The following is a 23,487-nucleotide window of genomic DNA, read 5'->3' as shown; positions in this document are numbered from 1 at the left end:
TACAGAAAAAGAATTTCAGACTTGCACCTTTTGCTCTGATAATCTTTAATGTCTTTTAATTCTGTTTTTATTTATAGATTATTTCACTTTTAGAAATATTAAATAAATATTGATGATGTTTTGAATGTTAGAGAAAAATAAAGAGGAAGGTTTTGATATAGTGGGATAAAATAAACAGGATGGACAGATGACATCAAAACATAAAATTGCATGGGGAAATTGATTTCTTCATTTTGCGCATATTTTTCTGTGTTGCCTGCAAAACTCAGCAGCTCTCACATATTATGTTTGTACATCTGTCACACTCCATGCACTTAGAAGGTGACATGTGTTGCTGAAAATAATCAAGTTTAGATCATTAAATCATTAGTGGCACGAGAGTAACAAAGATAACGTCATACATAAAATGTTACCAACCCTGAAATCATTTGAATCTAATTTCTTCTATGTTTGATAAGTTATTGCAGCTGTCATTATAAATATTAAATGAAAGAAAAATCAGTAAAGCTAATCAATTATTTTTTATCCCCACTTAATAAGCAATCCATTTGCTTCAAATAACTTTCATGTTGAAATTTTATTTTAAAAACTACAGTACATATATACTTTATAACAATTGAAATTGATGTATTAAACAAGCACACATTAATCATTAATGTTCAAATATTCTGATATTGGACAGATAATCCGTTTTTCACACCATGTGGTGTCCTTTCTGCAAATTCGTGGTTCCATCCCTGTGTTTTGGAGTCAGTCTGGCTACAAGTACCGCCCACCTCCTCGTCTCACGAAAGGTAGGAATGGATATAGTGTGAAAGCCTATTACTGTGGAATCATTTAAATTTGTGGGGGCCAAATTTCATCAATGATCTTCAAACTTTCAGTGAGATGAAAATAACGAATTTGCATTTGCATGTATATATAGTGTACTATAATGAAGATATTAAAAGGCCATGTTTTCATACTTAAATTTGGTGAAGGGTACCCAGTTTGAATGATTCCACAGTAATATTGTTGTCTGATATTCAAGGAAAGCACACTGCAGCTCTCTGTTATAGAGGAGGTTGCAACTTCTGTTGCCCTGCAGATACAGTTTAGTACATGTTAAATATTTAAGACAAACAGAAAAATGGAATAAATATCCAGCATAATTGTTTGAAAAACACAATTTTCATATGCCTTCCCACATCTGATATATACATACATATATTGGAATTAACTGTATATTCTATCAGTCTGTGCATTCAACAAAATCCTCATTTTTCATTAACTCACTTAATGAAAAAAATCAATGTATTTTGTTGAAAGATTTGTCTATTTTCTCAACCAAGATGCATGTACCAATTTGTAATTGCAGTTGCAGTTGCTTCATGTTATTTCTATATGACTGGTCTGATCCAGTAGTGTGATTAGAAATGAGATGTTTGACGAACATTTCGGTCCAATTAAGCTTGGGTAAAAGAATCAATCTTGTGTATTGAATGAAAACCATAAATCAATTAAATTGACAGGTATTCTGTTCATGAGCAGGTGTGTTTGGGTGCCACTAATTAGAGAAAATAGCTGTACAAATAGACTCATTGACCATTTTCACCTCTAATGAAGTATAAAACTCTACATATTCACTAACAAGACAGTTCAGGGAGGACTCCTGATATGTTTGTTGTAGTTAGAAAAGAAAATGTTTCTAAATTCAATCAGCCACTACTTTTTGAATCATGGATGAATGCGATTTTCCCAGAAAGATCATTGTCAATAATCATTAACTGACTTGCCTCTTATTTTGACTGATGAAGCAAAGTTTTACCAGTGTATGATTTAGGAACAGCTATGAATTTCTTGCTTATGTCTAGGATTTTGGATAATACTATCAATATGGTGATTGACTTTAAAACAAGTGAAACTAACTGCCACAAAGTATTGAATAGGGCTATAAATTTTATTGTCTTGATTTATATATCTTTTTAGTAAACAAAATAAAGCATGAAAAGAAATGGCTTGCAGCTGATGACATCAGTCATATTATCCATGCACAAGTTATGCAAAGTATTTTGTTCAGGAAAATAGCTCAGTCTGATGAATAACTGGATACAATTTGCAAAAGACTGGAAGATGACAGCCGCTTCATCTCAATTTTATTATACTAATACAGTATAATTCAAAAAGCAGCCATCACGCACAAAAATGCATACATTTGGGGAAAATTTTTAATTTCTCTTTATCATAATGAAAAGAATTTTGGACTATATTTTCCCCTTCTGAAACGAGGATCACTCATTGCAAAGTGTCATTAATTACACACTTTAATAGCTGTGGCATGATGCCATTGGAAATGTGTCACTTTGATAGATCATTTTTTCTGAAGAAATGTTGATTGAATTCATAAACTTCACTTTCAAGTGCCAGAGTAAGCTGATTTCATTGATGAGGAATATGGGCACTTTCTCTCTTGGGAGAGGGATATATAGCATAGGAGGATTGTTAAACAACCTCCAATCTATGAACAAAAAGACACAGAAATATAGCATTAGGATTGTCTTTTATCATGTTTGTCACTTCAATAAAATGGTGTGGTTTCTCTAAAAACAACAATAACATATAAAATTTTCATAAGTTTACAGAAGCTTCGAAATAATTGAATAAAAAAGAGGAGTTTCAGACTTGAAAAAAAGTTCAATCATATATTACTGTTCTTGCAAGCAATGTGCTATATGATAAATTGCTGCAGTACTAATGGTAATATCATTGAAATGCCAAAGGCCATACATTTTATTGTACAACTACAATTATCAAATGATTGCAGATTTAAGCAGCTTAATGATCTGTACAAGGGATGCAAAATGGAAAACAGAACTAAAATACTAGTAATCGGAAGAAAAAAATAACTGTTCCGTTGCTAATATTCTAGATTTATACAATTCATAAAGGAGGTGTGGAAAATAAAAATGGGCCAAAAAAACTAGTTGATTGAGGTAAAACTTGCTGCTGGACTTTAACATTCAAGGTTGTCTGCAGCAATGCCAGAGTGAATATCGAATTTGATCTATGACGTTGTCTGTGTCGGACCATTAATAACTGATACATCGAGAAATGAGATATGACAGTTGGGGTATTTTTTAAAGGATAACGCTATGATATAATTGTTCTGTAGCCCCATTCAGAGATTTAATTTGAAAACATTTTATCCAAAATGAGAAAGCATTATATCACGTTGACACACATATTCCATTTGTTGCCATGATATAATATTTGAAATTGAACTGCTGGATTAATTGTATGGTAATTTTTTGTCAAACTCGGTATTAATGTTTAATTTATCATAAGTCATGACTGTGCTAAAACTAAAATAATCTCTAAAAGTACTAGTGAAATGCTACTTCATTATTATGTTAAAAGTGATTGATATGTTAGAGTTTTTTGCAGGGGCTAAAATCATTATGTTCGATAATTATAGTAATTTTTGGCCTTCATTAAAATTACGAGCATATAGACTGTTTTGTGATTCGAAGGGTTAATATAAGATGTACTTTTCATAAAATTTGCTGTCAGGGGCATTATATATAACATCAGCAATGTCATCATTTTTGCAATTTAGGCAATATGAGACCAAGTAAGTTGTAATTAATCTTGGATAAATACCAGTAATTAATCTTGGATAAATACCCCATTATTGGAAATGGTTTGTTTGTTAAGGTCTGCGCTCGATGATTCCTGAGAGAGAAACCATAGGAAAATAAGTTTTAATGATTGGAAATGATGGTGACAAATGCATGCTTTGATGTAAAAAGGAAAAAAAACAACAACAATTGTCATATATGAATTTTTATGTCAAAAGACCTTCAGCAGTAATGAGGGATTGGGAGAAATCTTACCCAAAGTTAATTTAAGGCCAAGAGGGAATCAGAATCAAATTTGTCCTTTACTTAAATGATTGAGCCAGATCGAGGTACTGATTTTATGACTGTACCTTGAAGGACTATCTTTCTCCTTTTTAATGGTTATTTACCAAATACGGAATTTTCATCAAAACTCCAAGTTTAAATTTAGAATTTCCAATTTTCAAAATACAAGTTGGAAATTTCAAGATACAAGTTGGAAATTCCAAAATTAAAGTTGGAATTTCTAAGATTTAAGTTGACTTTTCCAAGAAATTCAAACTTTAAAGTTGGCTTTCCCAAGATTAAAGATGTATATTCCAACTTTGAATTAGAATTTTTAAAGAAAGAATTCTTTTACAACGTATCACTAATACTCTTCTGTAGATATTGCATATTCTAGACTATAGATAGGAAGTTGTCCAGAATTGTAACTTACTTCATCACTTCCTCAAAATAAACTGGTGATTTCCTTCATGTTTTCGGTCAGTAGCATTTCACTTATAGTCACAGCTAATTACATTCTTTAATATATCATAGTATCATAGGATGAGGGTACCTTTTCTGTATAAGCCTATGGGAAATAGATAATCATTTCAAGGCAAAAATGGTAGAAATCGCAGCATAAATAAGGAAATGGAATGCTACAGATATATTCATTTCTAATTATTATAGCAAAGATCTGTTTTTGATTTACAATGGCATGATTTTGTCAACTATATCCTCAGGCCTTTTTCTTAAATTGTCAACCCATGCTCGCTCTTATGGGTTAATGTGTAGTGTTCCCAAAAAATAAACCCCAAGAATTTCCACTATTTTGCACTTTCTCCCCACACAGGTCTATTATCAGGGATCAAATGGTGTTTGATGTCAATGAAACAATTTTAAAAGATTGTATGGTATCTCAGCTTTGTATTTGTACATTAGAAATATGTCGTTTATGCAAACATTAAATGGTAAAAAAGTATCTATACTACTATCCCCGAGTACCCAAACTCCGTCACCATAAGCAGAAAACCTCCCGCGTTTCTCTGTAAATTATTTTTTCTGGTTTTTATCATTTGCAATAACTAAATATAATCTGAAACAATATAATTTATAAAATTATTAACAAAAATATTTTTATTTATATTCAAATAAGCCCTCTGAATACGACGTTTATCACGCGTGCCTATTATATCTTATGAACCTAACTCCGTCACCCACATGCTCTATGATATGGCAGGGAATGAAGACACATTAACAATTTAGTTTAAACTCAATTCGTATCTAGGCCAAGTTATAATAAGTAAAAGTGGTGCATACAATTTAAATTGTATTTATAATTTCATCGAAATGAAATGCTCACCAGAATAAAAAATGGGTCCATGTAACAACAATCACAATGGCCTTTTCAGAATGTATGGATGCCGTTTGATTTATGTCCTTACATATTTCAAATATTTTATATCATTAATTAATATATTACTTATTATATTATTTATTTATTACATTTTTAGAAATGTAGCATATTCTAAATAGCGATATAGCGGATATATATATACCCTGTATAAGGCAAAAATTGCGGCATGAGCGATTTGACGTTATTATCAAGAGTAGTGCATAAAGGCTATTGCGGACTGAAAAAAATGTATTAATTACCTTAATCAAAAATGTATTACATGTGAAATGTTTCATCTTGACCTCTCTAAAAATGGCTAACCACCGTAAATGATCGAATGGGCCCGCATGTCAGAAATATCGATATTTTAGTACACCCGTGAAAAAGTTTTAGCTGATTTCACACAATTAATGGTGCATAAAATGAACAAGGTTTAATTCTGTTATTTTTTGACACATTCTTAAATTTAACCGTTGCAAATTGTTGACATTTGATTAAAGATTTTTGACATGTAAAAAATGACGTCATAATGGCACTTGATATCAAACGGCGAGGAGTTTCCCGAAAGTGACGGAGTTAGGGTAGTGACGGAGTTAGGGGGCTATGCGATATATTAAAATAAAAGACTCGATTTTTTTAGGCTTTAATACCGAGAAATCGGAAGAGTACTGTCAGTTGTTTTATATATTTCAAACATTATTGGCACTTGAAGATTACCAATTTGTTTATATTTTTTCTCAATCAAGCTTCACTAATTGATAATCATGCAACGAAAATTTCTTTTAAAAATCCGGAAATCATATGGATTTTTCGGATTTTACAATCTTGTTCACGCTAAATCACGGGAGGCTCTATAGTTTTTGTTTCCACAATATCACATTTGCATGAATAAACTCAGAAACGATATTACAAAATAATTCATTGAAAATTTGTCCTATATATATATACTAGTATTTTCATCAAAAGGAAATACGGGAGATAACTCTTACTCAGTGCATTTAATATGAAAAATCCCGATAGTTCCGAATGTCAACTCGAAGCAAGTGAAAAACGATGCTGGAGAAAGTGTTGAATTCTTCATTAATATGAATTAAATTTTTAGATGAAAGGTGTTTACAGCCTCAAAAATGGTTTATTACGAATAAATTGACTGTTATTTTCAATGCAGCTTCATTCAATTTTTCCAAAATCGTTTCGGAGCGTTTTAACTGTGGTATAGGCCTGTCCCGAGTCACAGTTAGATTATTCTAACTAAGCAGAGTGTAGTGAAATTAATATTTATTTACAATGTATTATTGTAGGCTTAAATGTTTATTATGTAAATGGCAACAATACGGTGTGTTGATGTATCTATTTCGATATCATATGAAATGTCAACCCGTGCACGCACGGGTCAAAGTCTAGTACTTTTGATTTTTATGTAATCAATTTATTTTTCAGTATATCATTATATTCAACCATTTACATTCAAAACATTTGAAAAATACTAACAGTTTTTTAAATTGATTGATGTAAAGAATTTTTATTCAGATTCATAACGGAAAATAGCCGTTGGCTACGTTTTGAGGAAGTTTTTATTACTGCTATACTCAACAGATAATTATTTTTTTTTAAATTAATGATTGTACATGTATAAGGATTTCGAATTTGAATAATAATTAAACACAAAAGGGTGATAACCTACATAAAATCAACAATGTTTATCATAACATAACTGTATTAAAAGCAACCGTAAAAAAAGTTTTCGGAATAATATATTGTCAAGTGTATCAGTGTATCAGGCTACTGCAATCGGTAAATGAAATTAATTGCTACTTCTACGTTCGATGTGGTTAAATAGTTAAGACCAATGGCCATTTACAAACTCCAGCAACGCAATACGAAGACAGCGTGAAGCATTATAGTTGTTATCTTTGTGTTATGAAGTGTATTAACAAGAAAACAAATCTTTTCATTCATTGAGTGCACTTTCAATAAAACATTTGTTGTATTTTATTTTTAAAAAAAATTAAAATAATTTGCATTTAATTTTGCATGAAATAAGATTATTTTTAAGAGTATATTGCTAATACAAATTACATGTAGAAAGAAAAGAAGAAGGGATACAGATGATTAAGAATTTTGTTTTTGCGTTTGAAAATTAAGGTGGAAGAAACTAGAGAACTATAAAGCGTGCGTCAACAAAGATAACAGAATGTCGCCCTGTAGGCGTGCAACCCATATTCTTCATGTTTCTGTCAATAACTGTTGACAACTCTCCAGTAAGATCCGGATGGATCATCCAGTATATGGCCACGATCTTTTGTAGGCTTCAACCTGTTCCGTCATGATATTTTTCACTGTCCATTAGTTAAACTGATTTCATTTGCTTTTACTCGCATTCAGAATATACCTCTTTCGATTTTAAGTTTCATTCAGTTATGCAACATGGATACAATAAAAGCAATTTGTTATACTGAATCTGACCTACGGTTAGCCATAAAATGAAACTGGCTGAACACTTATTGAATTCAACGCTTTTGAGATAAATACTGAAATAAAACAAAAACGGCTATCTAATGATAAATTGTTTTAATGTAGTAGTTTCAGCCGGTAAATTATAATTATGAGAATAAATAAAACAGAACTACTTTTCATCAGCTGCACACATCGGTAATTATATTAGATTGATGGCAAGGACATGTTAGGTGGTTTTATCTTGTCAGTAGTAATTTTATGTGGTTTGGTTATAATGAGATGTATTTGATTCTTTTAAGGTCAAAGATATATTTAGCCAGGATTCATTTTTAGGATTCAATATAATTAGACTTTATTACATATGGTCCATCAAGCCTTTTAAGCCGTTATTGAGAAGCGAGCCCCTTTTTGTATTGTATAGAGGTCCCGAGTGATTTTGGTTTATGACAGATAATCTAGAATGTCCTTGTTGAGTGCCAACATGTTATGAGTCACTGTAATAGGGTAGGTAGGGGTTAAAGAATGTCCTGGACAGATTGCCATTGTAAGGGAATCTTCACTTCGTCCTTTTCATCCAGTTCGCTAAATTTGCAGAAAGGCAGCTAGTAATCTTGGCAATAATTGCTTTTTAATCTATTAGAACCTTCATGTTGGTCCTTTGTCTCCCGTAGAAAGGTAGTTGATCTCCTGAAACTGACGTGAAAAGTGAACGAATTATTTTTGTCGCTTGGTCAATATTTGTAAGTGGAGTGACCGGGTGTCCGGTTGTTGTCTGCTATGCATATCACTAGCACGAGCCACCTTCCCATCGTTTCCACACTTCTATTTCAATACGTTTAAAAATTCAATATGTCTACAAAGGATTTTGCACCTTCCTTGCTTACTTGCATGTATATTGATACGGATGCTAATTTGACGTTCTGTAGAATACACAGTCGTTTAAAATTGATCTATACGAAGACAAGATTTGTTACACGATCAAGATAATAAGTATATAGTCTTTGTATTAAATTGAAAACGATAATGAAAATACATGTTTTATCCGTTTTGTATCGGCGCCTTTACCGCACTTGTATTAAAAAGAAAGACGAAAACACAATTGGAAATCAAATGTATTACGTCTTTTTTTAGAACCAGACTAATTTAAGTCGATGTAGGCAGACAGTTAGATGGTGTATATCACAAGTTGTTCTGTAAATTTACAGGATTTATGCTCTAATTACTCCGCCTGTACAAGTACATGTACTACTGTATTCCTAAAATTCGCCATAATTGGAAGAAGATTGGAATATGAATTATACAAAATACAAAACATGTATATCTTGGAAGAAGAGGAAAAATAATTCGGTGAATTGCAATATTCATTTTAGCAAGATATGAATGAAGGGATTGTTGTAGAAGTGAAAACACCCACAACCGAAATAGAAATGAGGATTTTTTTTTAGCTCAGGGAGACAATGTGGTAGAGTCAGGTATATGGCATTCCTACCATCTCTGGCTAGTGGGTTAACCCTTAAGCTCGTCAGTAGAATTTGCCAAGTCTTATAAGGAATTCGGACCAGCCACTCCTATCTTCATCATCCTGTCCCCTGGCGTTGACCCATCCGCAAAACAAAACTGCCCTTTGAACCACATTCAATCAAGCGACTTAAAAAAGTAAAACTTAATTTCAAAAGAAACATTGTCTGAAGTTAAAACTGATGCTGTTTTGTACTCGTACAAACATTTCTTTGGAAAGTGATAGTTTTTAAAAAATATTCATTGTGTGGGACTCTTTGAATTATTTCATTTTGGAGTACGTTACAAACACACATCAGCATCATTTCAACCTCGTCAGCGAACCATATTAAATAAATTTTCTTTATTGCAAATATCATTTTGAAAGGAAATAAATGAATGCTTCATATCCTGGAATAATACCGGGTTTAACTTGCTAGAGAGAATCAATCTTTAGTTCAAAGAGACTCATTAATATGGAACCAGCAATCAGTGATAAAATTTGTCATTGATAAATAAGTAGGAAGAATGTTTTTCGAACCCAGACAGAGGCGACCTCGTGTTGAAAACAGGATGACATATAGAGGAGTTGTACATCGTTATGCATTGTCTTTATCACGTACCAAGACACAATAGAAGCCTAGGGATATTAACATCCGCACGGTGAAATTATTTTGCTATTGATTTAGTCCTCTGACGAACAAGTATTACATCTAGCAGATTAGATAAAGATCACATGAGAGAGAGAGAGAGAGAGAGAAATAAGTGTACCAAAATCTTTTAAATGACTGAGTTTTTTTCTTTAATAAAATTGATTAAAATAATTGCGTTTAACAATTTCAATGTTCAATCTATAAGGTAAATATCAGTTTAATGGGGGTAACAATAATATGGGATGTTTCTTTTTCCGTTGCTTGTTTTTGCAATTAGAATTGTTCTTGCCATTGCTTTTTCACCTGCCGGTTGACTGTGCGTGTGTTCCAAAAGAAGTGGCTGTTCGGTAATACAGGATCAATGAAATCTCCAAGCTCTTGCACATCCTTGGAAAAAAAATTCCTGGAATTCTGATAACTATTCCTGCGAATGTTTGAACTTAATTCTAATTAATAAACACATGTCAAGCTGCTTAACGCATGTGATATTTACATCAACGCTGTCATGTCATTTCTCTACATTGCGCAGAAAAGTTTCCCGAGGAGAGTTCTACAGTAAGCAAACGGAGAAAGATCTCTTGGGAGTATTTTAAGCAGAAAATTAGAAGCGCAAGAATAGAAGCAGAAAAGAAAACATTTTCTTGCTGTATTCATGTGCCTTTTCAAAGCACTCTTCCGATGAACGTAATGGCTCTTTAATTATCATGATGATAGAATTCTAAATCTTTATGCTAAATTTTCATTTCACCTAAGATATTTTTAATAATTTATAATTAAGTGTTATGAGTGAGAGTGACTGGTAAATTCAATGATACAGAGTGCAGTTAAATGATAGCATATCTTTTATTGTTCCGTCTTTTGAGGAAGAACCCCCAATATTCCATGCAAAATTTGACTTTTGCATTTCAACCTATCCAGTTAATTCAAAAGTTACATTATGACAACGAACACAAAACAACACGTAATTTCATTAAAACCTGTTTATATATAATTGAGTTTATTTAGTGTTGTATATATCAAGTCTGTAAACATGGTACAGTGAATACTAGTATGTAGAATTAAATTATAATATTCATATTGCCTTTGAAATAAAGATTTATGTTGTATAAGACCGTATGTCATGATAACCTTCCAATACCGATCCATTGACTAGTATAAGATCGTGAATATTCGCAAAAACATTTCTTGACATATTGAAAGCTTCTTACTTACATGAACACACAAACAAAATGAAATTTCAATCACAAGTTGTTTCTGTTTATTCTAGTTGTTTTGTACATACATGTATGCTAAATACGTTTAGTTTGTTATCATTTAAAGTGGTTTACTATCTCCGAGGCTATAAAGGCGAAGAAAATTAAAACCTTTTGTAGCAAAATGTTTAAAAATATTCGAGACTAGTCAATCGCAGCATTTGCTGAAACACATTTGCATGTTTTTATACTTTCACTTTGCGCAGGATGGTCTAGTGTTGCTTGGTACGATTGATTGTGATTCTGACCCAAAGGAACGTCTTGTTAAAGTGTAAATGGAAGACGGCAAGTGAATTACTTGCCTCAGCATGACTGTATCTGACGACTATAGGATTATCATGTCCCTCCAGGTAAACGTCGAAAATACACACAGGAGGCTGAATTAAATGAACTAAGAAAAAAATGGAAATGTATACATTTGCATTCACAAAAGATAACTACCCTATTACCGGACAGTAATTGAATGCAGTTTCTTTCGTTAACCCTCGGAATCCAAAAAATAAAAAGACATGCAATGCTTCTGTTTGACTACTGTAATGAGATATGGCATGTACCTAATGAGTCGATAGGGTCCTTCGTACTTTTGAGATAAAATGGAACAAGACCCCGTCGCTCGATTTATTTTGTGCATATACATGTAACTGTACTAAGTTGAGTGTGAGAATCCTCGAAGTGTCAAAATAAATCTTAGGTTTGTTTTATTATCTCCACAGTAAACAAAAATAAACAATTATTTTTGGTATGCGGGATTTCAAGATTACACTTAAAGAAAGTGCCACTCACCTATTGTTTGTTCATAATTTACCATAGCAAACGTACACGTTTCTACGCTCAGATCATTACCTGCTATAGTAAAATATAGACGGATGTTTAGAATTCTAGCTTATTACATAAATCTAGAATAATTGGAGGCGAGAGATTCTTTTTTCAAGACAACCAATTAATCTTTTTGAAGGATTTTCTCTTCATGTGTTTTGCATGGTTTTTATGAATTAGAAACTTAAGTAAACATACATAAACATGGGAAACCATAAGTTAATTATCAAGTTCTTGTATATTGATTATAAATTTATCTTCTAAACGATAAACCACGAGTTACATTAAGAAAACGTGTATCACATAACAAATTTTAATTTGGAATTTTTTCCCGACGATAATCATACATATAACAGATGATCTCGCATTGAAGGGTTTTCAACACAAAATTATATTTGCAGTATCGTTCTCGAAATCTTTCATCCTCACATTTGTAGAAACGCTCAAAAGCAACGAGAAAGAATTCACATCATCACTTATTGTATCTCTTCACATGAATTGGAACGTCTTTCAAACTACAATATCCATCTTACAGGAAGCCGATTCGTAGAACTTGTTCATTTTCACAGCATCACATAACAATGTACATAAATGTCATCTCTTTTGATATAAAAATGCACTTCTGGACACGAACGCTACAATACAGTGTTGTTTATTAAAGTAGTGTTTTGTCTCTGTTGAGCACTTGTAATCTGTTTCGATTCTTTGAGAACCAAATGAAAAAAAAAAAACGGCGAGAGACACGTAAACAATTGTCAGAAACTTAATCGTTTATAATTTGTTTCTTTGGGGATGTCTTGATTCCAAGCCAAGGATGATTTTAAACGCCTTCCTGAAGTCGTCGTTAAACAGTGTATAAAGTATAGGGTTTATGCTGGAGTTGACGTATCCCAACCAGATTATGGACGCTTGGATGTGTACGTTTAAATAACACGACACACAAAAACTCCGGATGAGATACATAAACAGGAATGGAAACCAACAGAACAGGAAGCAACCCATCACAATGGCCATGCGCTTCGTTGCTCGCTGTTCTCGTAATTCGTATTTCGTCTTTATTCCTTGAATGTGTTTAGATTTGGAATTTCTTTTTTTGTACAATAGAGAGACCCTTTTCTTAGATGCCCTTTTGGTATTGTCCTGGTCAGTTCTAATGAATCTTGTCGGTCCCTTTTCATCTGGTCGATTTTCTTGTTTTTGATCATCAGCAGAGCTAAGGATACTTTTGTTCACATTAACATCATATAAGCATGGCTGTTTTTCTTCCTCTGTCCCTTCCTCTGTCTGACTTTTACATATGACATCCGGCAAAATAGAATTGTTTCCGTCTTTTGTAATTTTCTGAGAATTCTCACCGTGGACGTTTGTTTCTGACAGGCTTCGCTGTACATTATACGAGGTTGTGCACTGTTTCTTTGATACAGGGCTGATTTGTGTAGCTTTATCAGACATTTTCACTTGAGTAACTGGTGTAGTGCTCAGGTCAATTTGACTGTTTTCATCCTGTAGTGGGCAGCTATCAAAGTCCTGGTCAATATTCAGTTTGAATTTCTCCTTTTTAAGTTGCATAGTCTTCATTCGTTTGCGAAGAATGATAAAAATTCTGAAGTACAAAAACAGCATCAAGACCGCGGGTATAACAAAAGACCCCATTGCCGAGTACACAACATATCCCTCCGTTTCAAACAAAACGCACTCAAATCTTTTCGTTTCGATATTGAACTTGTAAAGGTTTGGAATCATCTCCCTCCAGCCAATGAAAGGAGCAATAGACACGATTATGGAGAAGAACCATACCATGATGATGTAGATAAGTGCTCTGAGTGGTGACCGTCTCTCAAAGTACCACACTGGGTAAACAGTTGCCGTGTAACGGTCGACGGCAATTGTCACCAGTCCCCAGATAGAAGCTGTGCAGTATAAGACGTCTATGCACAGCCATATTGGGCACATCACTTCTCCAAATACCCAGTATCCGAGGAGGTCATTCCCGAGGGAAATAGGCAAAACTGTCAAAGCTAACAACAAGTCGCTCATTGCCAGATTCCCGATCAAACAGTTTGACATGGATCTCAATTTTGGAAATCGGTACAGAGCAACCCATACTAGAGCGTTTCCAAATATTGTCCAAATAGTAATTAACGACAGAAGAATCGCCACAAAAACAAAGGATAGAAATGAATGGAAATTGAGCGAGCAAACTGGGTTGGTCAGTGTCCATTTTGTCGTGTTGGATCCACAAGGAAGTAAAATGTTCTTTCCCGAGTTGTTCATTTCAAGAATCATTAATTCCGTGACTGAAGCGCCATCAGAAATGGTCTCCATTTCACTAGATAGCGATGCATTTGACATTTTATGGGGTCACACCGATTCTAAGGCGTTGAGACCTACATACGGGACCGCTCCTGTAATAGAATTATTCCAGAAAATTTCCGACACCTTTGAAAGGTCCAACGATTAATGTTATCTGGGCTCACAGATGCTGATCAATACTCTGTCGTGGAACTTTGATCTGTATAAAATCCAGATTTGGCGTTAAAGATGTTTGGAACAGTGTCTGAAGACCTTCGAATTCAATAAATGTCAGACGTAAAGTACAAGACTTGTCAATTTAGCTCGTTCTCTCAGTCTCATGCGCTGATTTTTTTTCCCTTCTTTAGTATGAAGTAGCTGTACAACAAAAAAGTTTGTTCTTCAATTGTTGTTCTACAGGTTGATATTTTGGTACTCCTGGTGCACTAGCAAATTATTTAATGATTGAAGCCCGACATCGATTTCCACTAATATTGTTTAAAAAAGACCCGTCCTCTTGAGAGCTTGGTTCAGGAAGTAATGATAGATAGTCTCCTCCATACTATGCCGTCGATGTCAACAAATGTCCTCTGAAAATTAAATTAGAATTTAATTATTTTATTAATTAAGATAAACCTTGAGCTCATTGTCCATGCATTCAAATTCAGACCTCTATCCACTAATAAATTTTAAATAAAACAATTTACGTTTTCTACTCTAAAATTGAAATATATAAATACCGTATGAATATAAGATCTACAATGTCGAACAATTTAACAAAGAAAACTTATGCAGGTTTTATGAAAAAATTCAGCATAAATTGTGTTAAGTATCGCAGTACAGAAATAGGTAACCGGTGCTGACATTTGGTTTATAGGTAATAATTTGAGCGCATAAATCTAACACATGCCAAAGAACCTCCAGAAATATCCCAAGTTTAGTTTAGTGGAAAATAGGACAAGGAGTCTGAATTCGCAATTGATATTTTTTGAAATAATTTTCCAGAATTCTATCTCCGTTAAGATTCCAGCTTCATTTCAGAACGAAATTGGCAGTAGTGTTACGTAAGAATCATCCGGAGTGATGATGAATGTTTACACTGTTGTTCTGGATAATAACCAGTGCTGGCGCGAACCCTGCTCCGATTGGAAACACTGGTTTCCGGGAAACAGAGAGCCCGGCTATTAAATTATTGGGTGCTGAAGTCACTGTCGACGACGTATGAATTTTCGTGTGAAAATTTGATCCAAGACCAAAGAGGTTCTCGTATACCAACTAGATCAATTCTGACAGACAGAAATGCGACACCTAATATACTACCTAATTTTTGCTGATATCATGAAAATTTGTAGGAAAAAAGTGATATGTTGGAGGGTAAATTAAAACTATTATTGTTTCCAATCTCATAATGTGATATTTTAGGATTAATTTTAGTATTAAAATCGGGTATATTTTGCAATGCCTAATAAAAGAAATGTCAGTGCATTATTTTAATGTCAACTGACTGTATTGGAAAAAGACGGACATTTTTTATGGTAAAAGTTGGTTCAAAATAGATTATATTAACGCTGTTTCTAAGCGTCGATGATAATTGCAATTAATAAATAAAAATGGTCCTTTTTTATAGCTTGATCGGTGTTTGTTGTTTTCAGTCACTCTCGGATTGTGACTCAAGCAAATAAGGTTACCTAGCAGGATGGGTTTTTTTTTTAACACGGTGCTCCTGCGGACCCTCTGGTTGAATCAGAGGAGGAAAATTGCTGTCGCGAGAAAATATCCTGCTATAAAACAGTACTAATGTCGCAGTATGGCGTCGTTAAATGAATTTATCTTGCGCGAAACCCGATTCTTTTTCTGCTCAGATGAGCCGAAATAGAGAATTGATGCTGTCTTTCGTTATTCAAATGAAAGAAGGAATTGCGTAAATAATGTAGATAAATGAATATTTGAAAAAAATGATAACGCATCTACAGACAAATATCTCAGGTTTTTTTATCGATTCTTACCGGTAGAATTCTGTTCTAATATATTAGTGATAAACCGCTTATGATTCATCTTATTAATATATTTGCTTACAATCAGGTAACATATAAATATGCTGCTTAAAAGAAAATAAAAGTATAAAGCAAATGAAGTTTAAGGATCGTTCCTATGACGTTTCTAGAATGTTTTTTTAATTTATTTAAACCGTTTTACAATTCAACAAAGGGCACTTGCCCTTTTCTCCCATTTGTGATATTCAAAAGCAGCAGAAAAACTGCATACAAACATCGCTTAATTGGATGCAATAGTTCAAAATATGTGCGACTGGGGTTGGTCTAATGTAATGAAATACCCGACTCAATTGAAAATTATGTAATGGTTATAGGACCGTAATTGAATCGAAGAGTATGTAATACTTTTTAAATGGTAGCTTAGTCTACATTGTATTTTGCATCAAGGGACAGATCACTCACCAATATATTTATCTTTGTCTAATACGATATTAAGTGTACCTAGATTGAAATAATGTTCGTCACAGAGGATTGCAGATTATTCTATTTTTGATCAGAAAAAGATCAATCTTACTGTACAAAAAGAATCTGAGAATTTTACATTTCATTGTAAACCCCCCCCCCCCCCCCCCCCAGATATAATTGACTTTTAAAATTTTATAAATGACCGGTCTCTCTAGAATCCACGTTAAGGTGGTATAGGACATCTGTCAATATTAATGTGGATTAAAGTACATTAAAATTAAGATACTTACATCGGTTTAGAATTTTCAAATTTTACAATATTTAGCCAAAAATACGTTTTAGAATTTTCAAATTTTACAATATTTAGCCAAAAATACGTTTTAAAATTTCCTGAAAGGTAAAAGTTATTAAAAAAAAACCCAGCGGGATTCGAACTCATGATTTACAGATTCGAAGCGAACTGTCTAATCCACTGCACAACGCTTTTTGTGTACTATTTCGGAAAAGAAACTGTTTATAAAATTACACTTGATTTTTTTGTTTATTTCGACAAACAGTAAGTCACAATATGGAAGTGTCCCATACCACCTAAGCAACTGGTGAAACTGCTAAAGGAAATAAATATGCTGACAAAAAGAGTTTGATTTTATCTTTATGTAGGAAAAACTGCTAAAACGGCCATCAATCAGAAGTGCAGAACAATTGAGGACTAACCAAGAAAAAAGCATATAAAAAAAGTTGTTCAAACATTCCAACTCAGGTTTAGAATGAACAATAGTGGGGTGCGAAAATCCTAGAATTGACCGAATTCCATGGATTCCGTGGTATTTGATGAATATTTTAAGAGATACATTCACGTTATCCTTACCTTTAACCAGTTCACCCACTTCCCCTATCCCCATCATGATAAAACAACTAATACTTACATACTTTTGTTAGGTTCCACTCTGTATGCAAATCAAATTTACATAGGCTTTTATAAAGGTACTAGCGATCAATGAGATATCAATCTTAGGTGTAGGTTAATGTTCCCCGTCAAACAGTTTATACAGACAGCAATGATTGCTATGTCATTTCCCCTTTGATTAGGTACCTTAGCTGCTAATCCCCTTAATCTACTAATGACGCTTCAAAGCTGACTTTTGCCATAACAATTATAACATCTAACTCGTACAACTTTTCTTCCATATCATCCTCTGATTTATGTCAGCTCTAAATCAACGATGGCTTTACCAAAGCTATTTTTATTTTCAATTTCCAGACTATATATGGGTAGGACTTAAGCATGTAAAATATATGTAAATTTTAAGCATCATTTGTGCTAATGCATGCAAAATGACGTAATATGACATTAGAATAAATTTTATTGGTTGTTCATAAACGATTCCCCAAGTGTGTTGTTCAGTTTGTCTACCTAAGTATAGACCTAGTATTCCACAGTGTTGCGTCATTGCTCTCCTATTTATATTATACTATATGATCTGTCAGTATCCTTATATGACTAATAAAAACGTTAGTGCAACCTCTTCTGTCCCAGAAGTGAATGAATATACATAGCACTTGTGCATTTCTTTTTATACTATTGCAGGGCCGGTTAATTGAGTCTTGACGCCCGGTTTCTTCTGCTTTTGCTCGGGGCTATCTCTTGTGTTGGTCGTATCAATAGAGACATTATTGTCTTGATTCCAGACAAATGCATCACTTGATCCTTAATCGCCAACGTTTTTCTTTCCATTTAGGAAGAATCTATAAATTGGAGGTCTAAAACTGCTGTCCACTGGCAACTTGATATTAAACAAATGCTCTCTTTCTCTCTTCTCTCTCTGTATTGTGCTGATTGTAAGGGTTAATGAGTAATTGATGTTTTACTACCGCATATTGTGTTGACTTTCTTGATGAAATAGTAATCCATTCAATGTGCTGTCTGAAGATATGATAGTTTTATCATATTTCTCTTATTGCTTAATTTGTTTGCCTTCCCTAGGAAATCTCGTTAAATAAAAATATCAAAGTCAGATAAAGCTAGATTTTTTTTTACTATGGCTGTCATTTATTGGCGGGAACCCCCCAAATAATGATACAAGTATATTTTTGATTGATGTTTGTATCTGCTATTTTTCTTAACTCCTCTGATGAAAGTGTGAGCTTTTTTTTGGTAATTGATAGTGAGATAATTCGAGAAGAGAGCAGTCCAATTGGACCATTTAGACGGGATTTTGTTGGCTAGGTGACCGTCACGTTTTTACAACATTTATAATTCAAGAAATCGAAGAATTTTTGGCTTAATAGTACTTGAACGGGCAATATTAAGAATGTAATCCCGTTTGGTACTATTCATAAAGGATGTGTATGTGTTTGTATTTATTTTGGTGGTAATGGGTGTTTCGTTATAATCATATTGCATGTACTGTTTGCTGTTCCTTAAAGGTAGAAGTACCTGCTCAAAATTTTCGCTTCAAACAGAACCATATCAAACCGATTTTTAGTAGTACCACAGGAATATTCCCCTAAAGCTTTGTTAATATTGTCCGCCCATGCAGTTATGTCTCGCCTTGTTTACTAATGAAGTTAAAACGGAATGAAATAGAGTTCCCACACAATAAAGAATTTTTAGTATTATCTTTAACAGGCAACATGCAATAAATAACAAATTGTCTGCGTTGATGGTCATACGAATATCTGCAAATACATTATTTATTTATTATAAATTAATCCTTATGCGTGTGTTAACTTTCGGTTACGCAATTGAAGAAACTATTCAATCGGTCTATTATTAAATGGTTTGAATATTATTTTTGTCTAGACATAATACTTATAAATTCTCTCTGAAATTCTGATCGATTTAATGTAAATAAAAAAAACAACAACCCCAAAATAGCTTATCCAGATGAAAAATCGTATGATACCTTAAATAAAATATTTAAGACTGACAGCTGCTTTGTTTAACTATTTATATTTGTCAACAAAACATAAAAGAGATTTGATGTTTCTTTGTTATAGCTATAATAAGCGATGCAAAATTTTCATTTTCTTTTTATTACAATGACGCAGACACTCTTTTTTCAATACGAACGCTCCAATTAGTTGACACACATTTTAGAAACTCTGCTAAGTGTTGGGTGTCAGAGGAAGAGGAAAATGTTTGATTTATTGCTTTGAACTAATTGAAATGAGTTAAAAACTGAGGAAAAAATCCAGTTTAGGTATTTTTTTCTATCCATGAATGTGCACCTTTGTTAACTTTCATACCAATCGCGGGAGGCAAATGGGTTTATTGTTCATTCTGATTTTTAAGCCGAAAATTCGATGTAGAGAGGAAACCATCCCGCTGTATTCCATTCAATATTCATTCTGCCTGTTCAGTTTGTAATTGTGTTTAATTAATGTATGCATTCATTTATCGTTATAAAATGTTCCTGATTGTGTGAAAATGCAGTACAGTTCAAAGGGCTTTGAACTTAGCATCTGTCTGTGTTTAAGGACATTGGTCATTTCACTGTAAACATCTAAATATATCAATGCATACAAATATTGTTACATTTACAATCAAATCCCGATATATTAAGCACCTTTAATCGTGGATTTTGTTTTGACATTTAAAGATTAAAAAAATGGGTTTTGTTAAATCGAATACCCCAGTTTGGTAAAGTTTACTGTATATCTCTCGAGCGTGAATTGATTGATCTTAAATCCAAGGGCCATCCCCGGGAGGTTTGCTTAATCGTTCTCTTAAAAACCTCTTAAGTTTAGAATCATTTACTCGAATGCTTTTTTGTGTAGAAAGAGACAATTTCCCAAGTGGAACAACAAAAAAGTGTGGAATTAGTTAAGGGTAAAGCATTGTATAACTGCTTCACCAATACGCATCTTTGCGATGCCACAACACGGGGGGATTCTCAAGCGTCTCGAGAAGGGGTAATTGCTTATAAATCATATTTGATGTAGCTTCAGAAAGCTCTCTTGAAATATACACGCTGTGCATTGATTGAATGACAGAACCCCAAATTTAAGTTTATATCCAATTTTCTTCAACATAATCTCATCTGAGCTCGTGAAATCTGATATATTTTGTATTATTATTATATATTTCAAGTTATTAGTGGCAGATGTCTATAGCACATGATGGTTATGATATTTTAATTAACGAAGGGGTATTTGGTTTGATATTTTTATCCCGTTTAATTTCAAGTCTAATGCCAAAAGACATTTTCTAAAATTAGATTTGGTTTTTTATCGATTTTTTTAATGAAAAGAAAATTCAATTTCTCATTGAAAGTTCAATTGAAAATGCGAAACATTGTTAAATATATTAAATCATTTGTATATTAAATGCCGTCACATAATTATTTAAAACAAAAAAAATAAAAAAACATTTCAAACAAATGTTTGAAACTTACCGTAATTTGATTACATGTGAAGTATAGAAAAATCCTGTATTAACACTACAGAGGAATATCAGAACAACAAATGGTCTACCAGAGCCAGTGTCAGAGTACATATATGGCAGATAAAGTTCGTTACGTCACAGTTTCACCTCGGATGAACCCCAGTGGTCAGCCACACGGTGTGAACACTGAACACAAAGGGTGCTGTAATAGTGTTGTTGACTCCTCAGCGCTCCCCTCTTTAGTGAGCCCGGTGGCTTGGCCATATTGGGTATCGATTAGAAGAGGTGCCGTTTTGTTTAATTAGCACGGTGACAACACACACTGGGCGAATATCATCAGATTTCAAAGAGGTCTGACATTGTACATTCTCTTGTTGACAAATACTGTTAGATTAATCTATCGGATCAACAAGAAACAAACATTCGATAAATCTTGAATAAACAGGCCAGTAAAAGCTCCGGAATGCACAGTTATTAACTTCGTTTGTTTGTGTAGAATGGCTCATCGCAATCAGTCCACTTTTGTTAAAAGGTGAAAACAGCGTCTTGCACAGATAGCCAATATCCCAAGGGAGTTTTCATACTTAGCTTTGGTCAATCGCCTGTATTGATATTACTCAAAAGCTATAATTTCATTATTTTTCGCCTCTCTCATCATCATGCCCACTAAAAACATACGGAAGAGAAGAAATAGAAAAGGAAAAGAGGCTTGAGCGCCAGGGTTTCTTGTGGATGGGCGACGGACTCTTATAGATACCCCCTAATCCTATCATCAATTTTCCTCCCCGATTTCATTAACGGTGTCCGAGACCCCTGATTGACTTCCTTTTACACTGTGATTGCGCACTGGTTATCTAGTAGAGACGTCCCGCGATGCTGTTCCGGCGCACAGATGTACCTTATACCAGCTTCCTTCCTTTCTTTAATTGAAGATTTTTCTTCAGCTGTTTATTTACTCATCTTTTACCTAATAAAGTTGCTTGGTAGTTGTTTCGGTCACAGGTGGTAGTCGTTTGCACTTTTTCAATAGAGGACTTTTTTTCTCTCTTTTTGCAGTTTGAATTGGAGATAGTTGTAGCTATGTTACAACCTTGTCAGTCTGCATTAGAGGAGAAATAACCTCAATTTTATTAGTCTTACTCTTTTGTACTCGTTTATCTACATATATGCCATTTATTATCATCCTTTTTTCCGATACCTTTTAAAGCCACATAGTATTAAATTTGTCTGATATGGAATGTTCTCTAAAGAAAAAGCAGTGTTCTACGTTGGAGTGATATGATTTCGTGATTAGTATTTCTTGTGGCCTCTGCTCCTATCTTCCTTATATGCCAATACGAAATTGCCCATAACCTTATAACGTTTAGATCTCCCTAACTAGCTTTGACATGAATGTTTCTTTATTAGTTTTCAAAGAAGATTGTTTACTTTGCAAAATGAAGCTTTTTACCAATTGATCGAGTTTTTAGTTTTGCTCAATTCAGCGTCTTTTGTCCCAAATTTTTTTTTCGATTTTTTTTTTTGGGGGGGGGGGGGGTTTCTTGTTAAACATTTTTTTCAAGGTTTTGGCATTTAGCACATAAAATGGAGATGGATATTGCACGCCTTTGTATCCTAAAATTTAAGGTGTTTTATTTTTCAATTATGACTTTGTTTTTATTAAATTCAGCTTGCGCATAACAGAGTAAAATAATTTGTTGTTTTTTATCATTTTAATAATATTGTCTTTTGGTTTCAATTTTTCCTATTACGTGTATAATATTGTTTTTTTAAAGATGGTAAACTACGCTTCAAAATGTCACCAGCAGAAATATGTTCCAGCGTTGTTCCCGATAGTACATCTATATATGACAGTAGATATCTTTGACATACAATTGTTGAATACTATGTGTCACCAACATATATTTTTATCGTTCCGTTTTGCTTTAAGAGAGTCCGATTTGATTTATATATTTAAAAAAAAAACAAGCACTTTTTGGATATTTTCAAACTCTTTTTTCCTTTTTAGTTTTCATTGCTTTAATTTGGTTAATTTATTATTTTATGAATTAACTTTTGCACCGAACAATAATTGTAGCACAAAATATTTTTTAAAGAATCTGTAAATTTGATGTGTTCTATACGGATTACTACATGTAGTCTCCAAAAAATCTAAAGTTGATTTGCTGCTGAAAATAGACATTGGATACTCGCAGAATCTTGCAGATGTGGACAAAGATAATCACCGAAGCACGAGTTCTCCTTAGCAGCTTGTTTAGTGTTGGCTCAAAATACACGTAAGTAATATCAGTATGTCCATAATAATACAATTGGATACAGAAGCTATGTTTAGGTCAGTTTCATGACAACCGTGTTTCAAAAAAAAAATATGCATCTTGGTTCAAGGGTGCTTCCAATTACTTTCAGCTTAAAGCAAC

The 23,487-nt window shown here is 33.3% G+C and overlaps 2 protein-coding genes across 3 annotated transcripts in view; one reads left to right on the top strand and one right to left on the bottom strand.

The window, feature by feature from the left end:
- LOC105332899 (phosphatidylinositide phosphatase SAC2) overlaps window positions 1-23,487 on the top strand; it is a 66,256-nt gene that overhangs the window by 7,465 nt on the left and 35,304 nt on the right. Inside the window, exon 9 of the mRNA XM_066068842.1 lies at window positions 683-794. Coding sequence (XP_065924914.1) covers window positions 683-794 — 112 coding nt within the window. The remainder of the gene's footprint in view (window positions 1-682; window positions 795-23,487) is intronic.
- Window positions 12,232-22,013, bottom strand: LOC105328982 (octopamine receptor 2). 2 transcript variants are annotated; one of them, XM_011430073.4, is made up of 2 exons: window positions 21,081-22,013; window positions 12,232-14,814 (listed from the first exon to the last, which is right to left on the bottom strand). In XM_011430073.4, exon 2 carries the CDS (start codon window positions 14,282-14,284, stop codon window positions 12,704-12,706), a length of 1,581 nt encoding a protein of 526 aa, XP_011428375.2. In that variant the 5' UTR covers window positions 14,285-14,814; window positions 21,081-22,013; the 3' UTR covers window positions 12,232-12,703. The 2 variants fall into 2 exon arrangements, with proteins under 2 accessions (XP_011428375.2, XP_065924915.1); XM_066068843.1 differs by lacking the exon at window positions 21,081-22,013 and adding an exon at window positions 17,610-17,856.

Source organism: Magallana gigas, chromosome 8, assembly GCF_963853765.1.
Source record: "Magallana gigas chromosome 8, xbMagGiga1.1, whole genome shotgun sequence".
Classification (NCBI taxonomy): Eukaryota; Metazoa; Mollusca; class Bivalvia; order Ostreida; family Ostreidae; genus Magallana; species Magallana gigas.
Note: the sequence above shows the minus strand (reverse complement) of the source record. Positions and strands in the feature narration are given on the sequence as shown.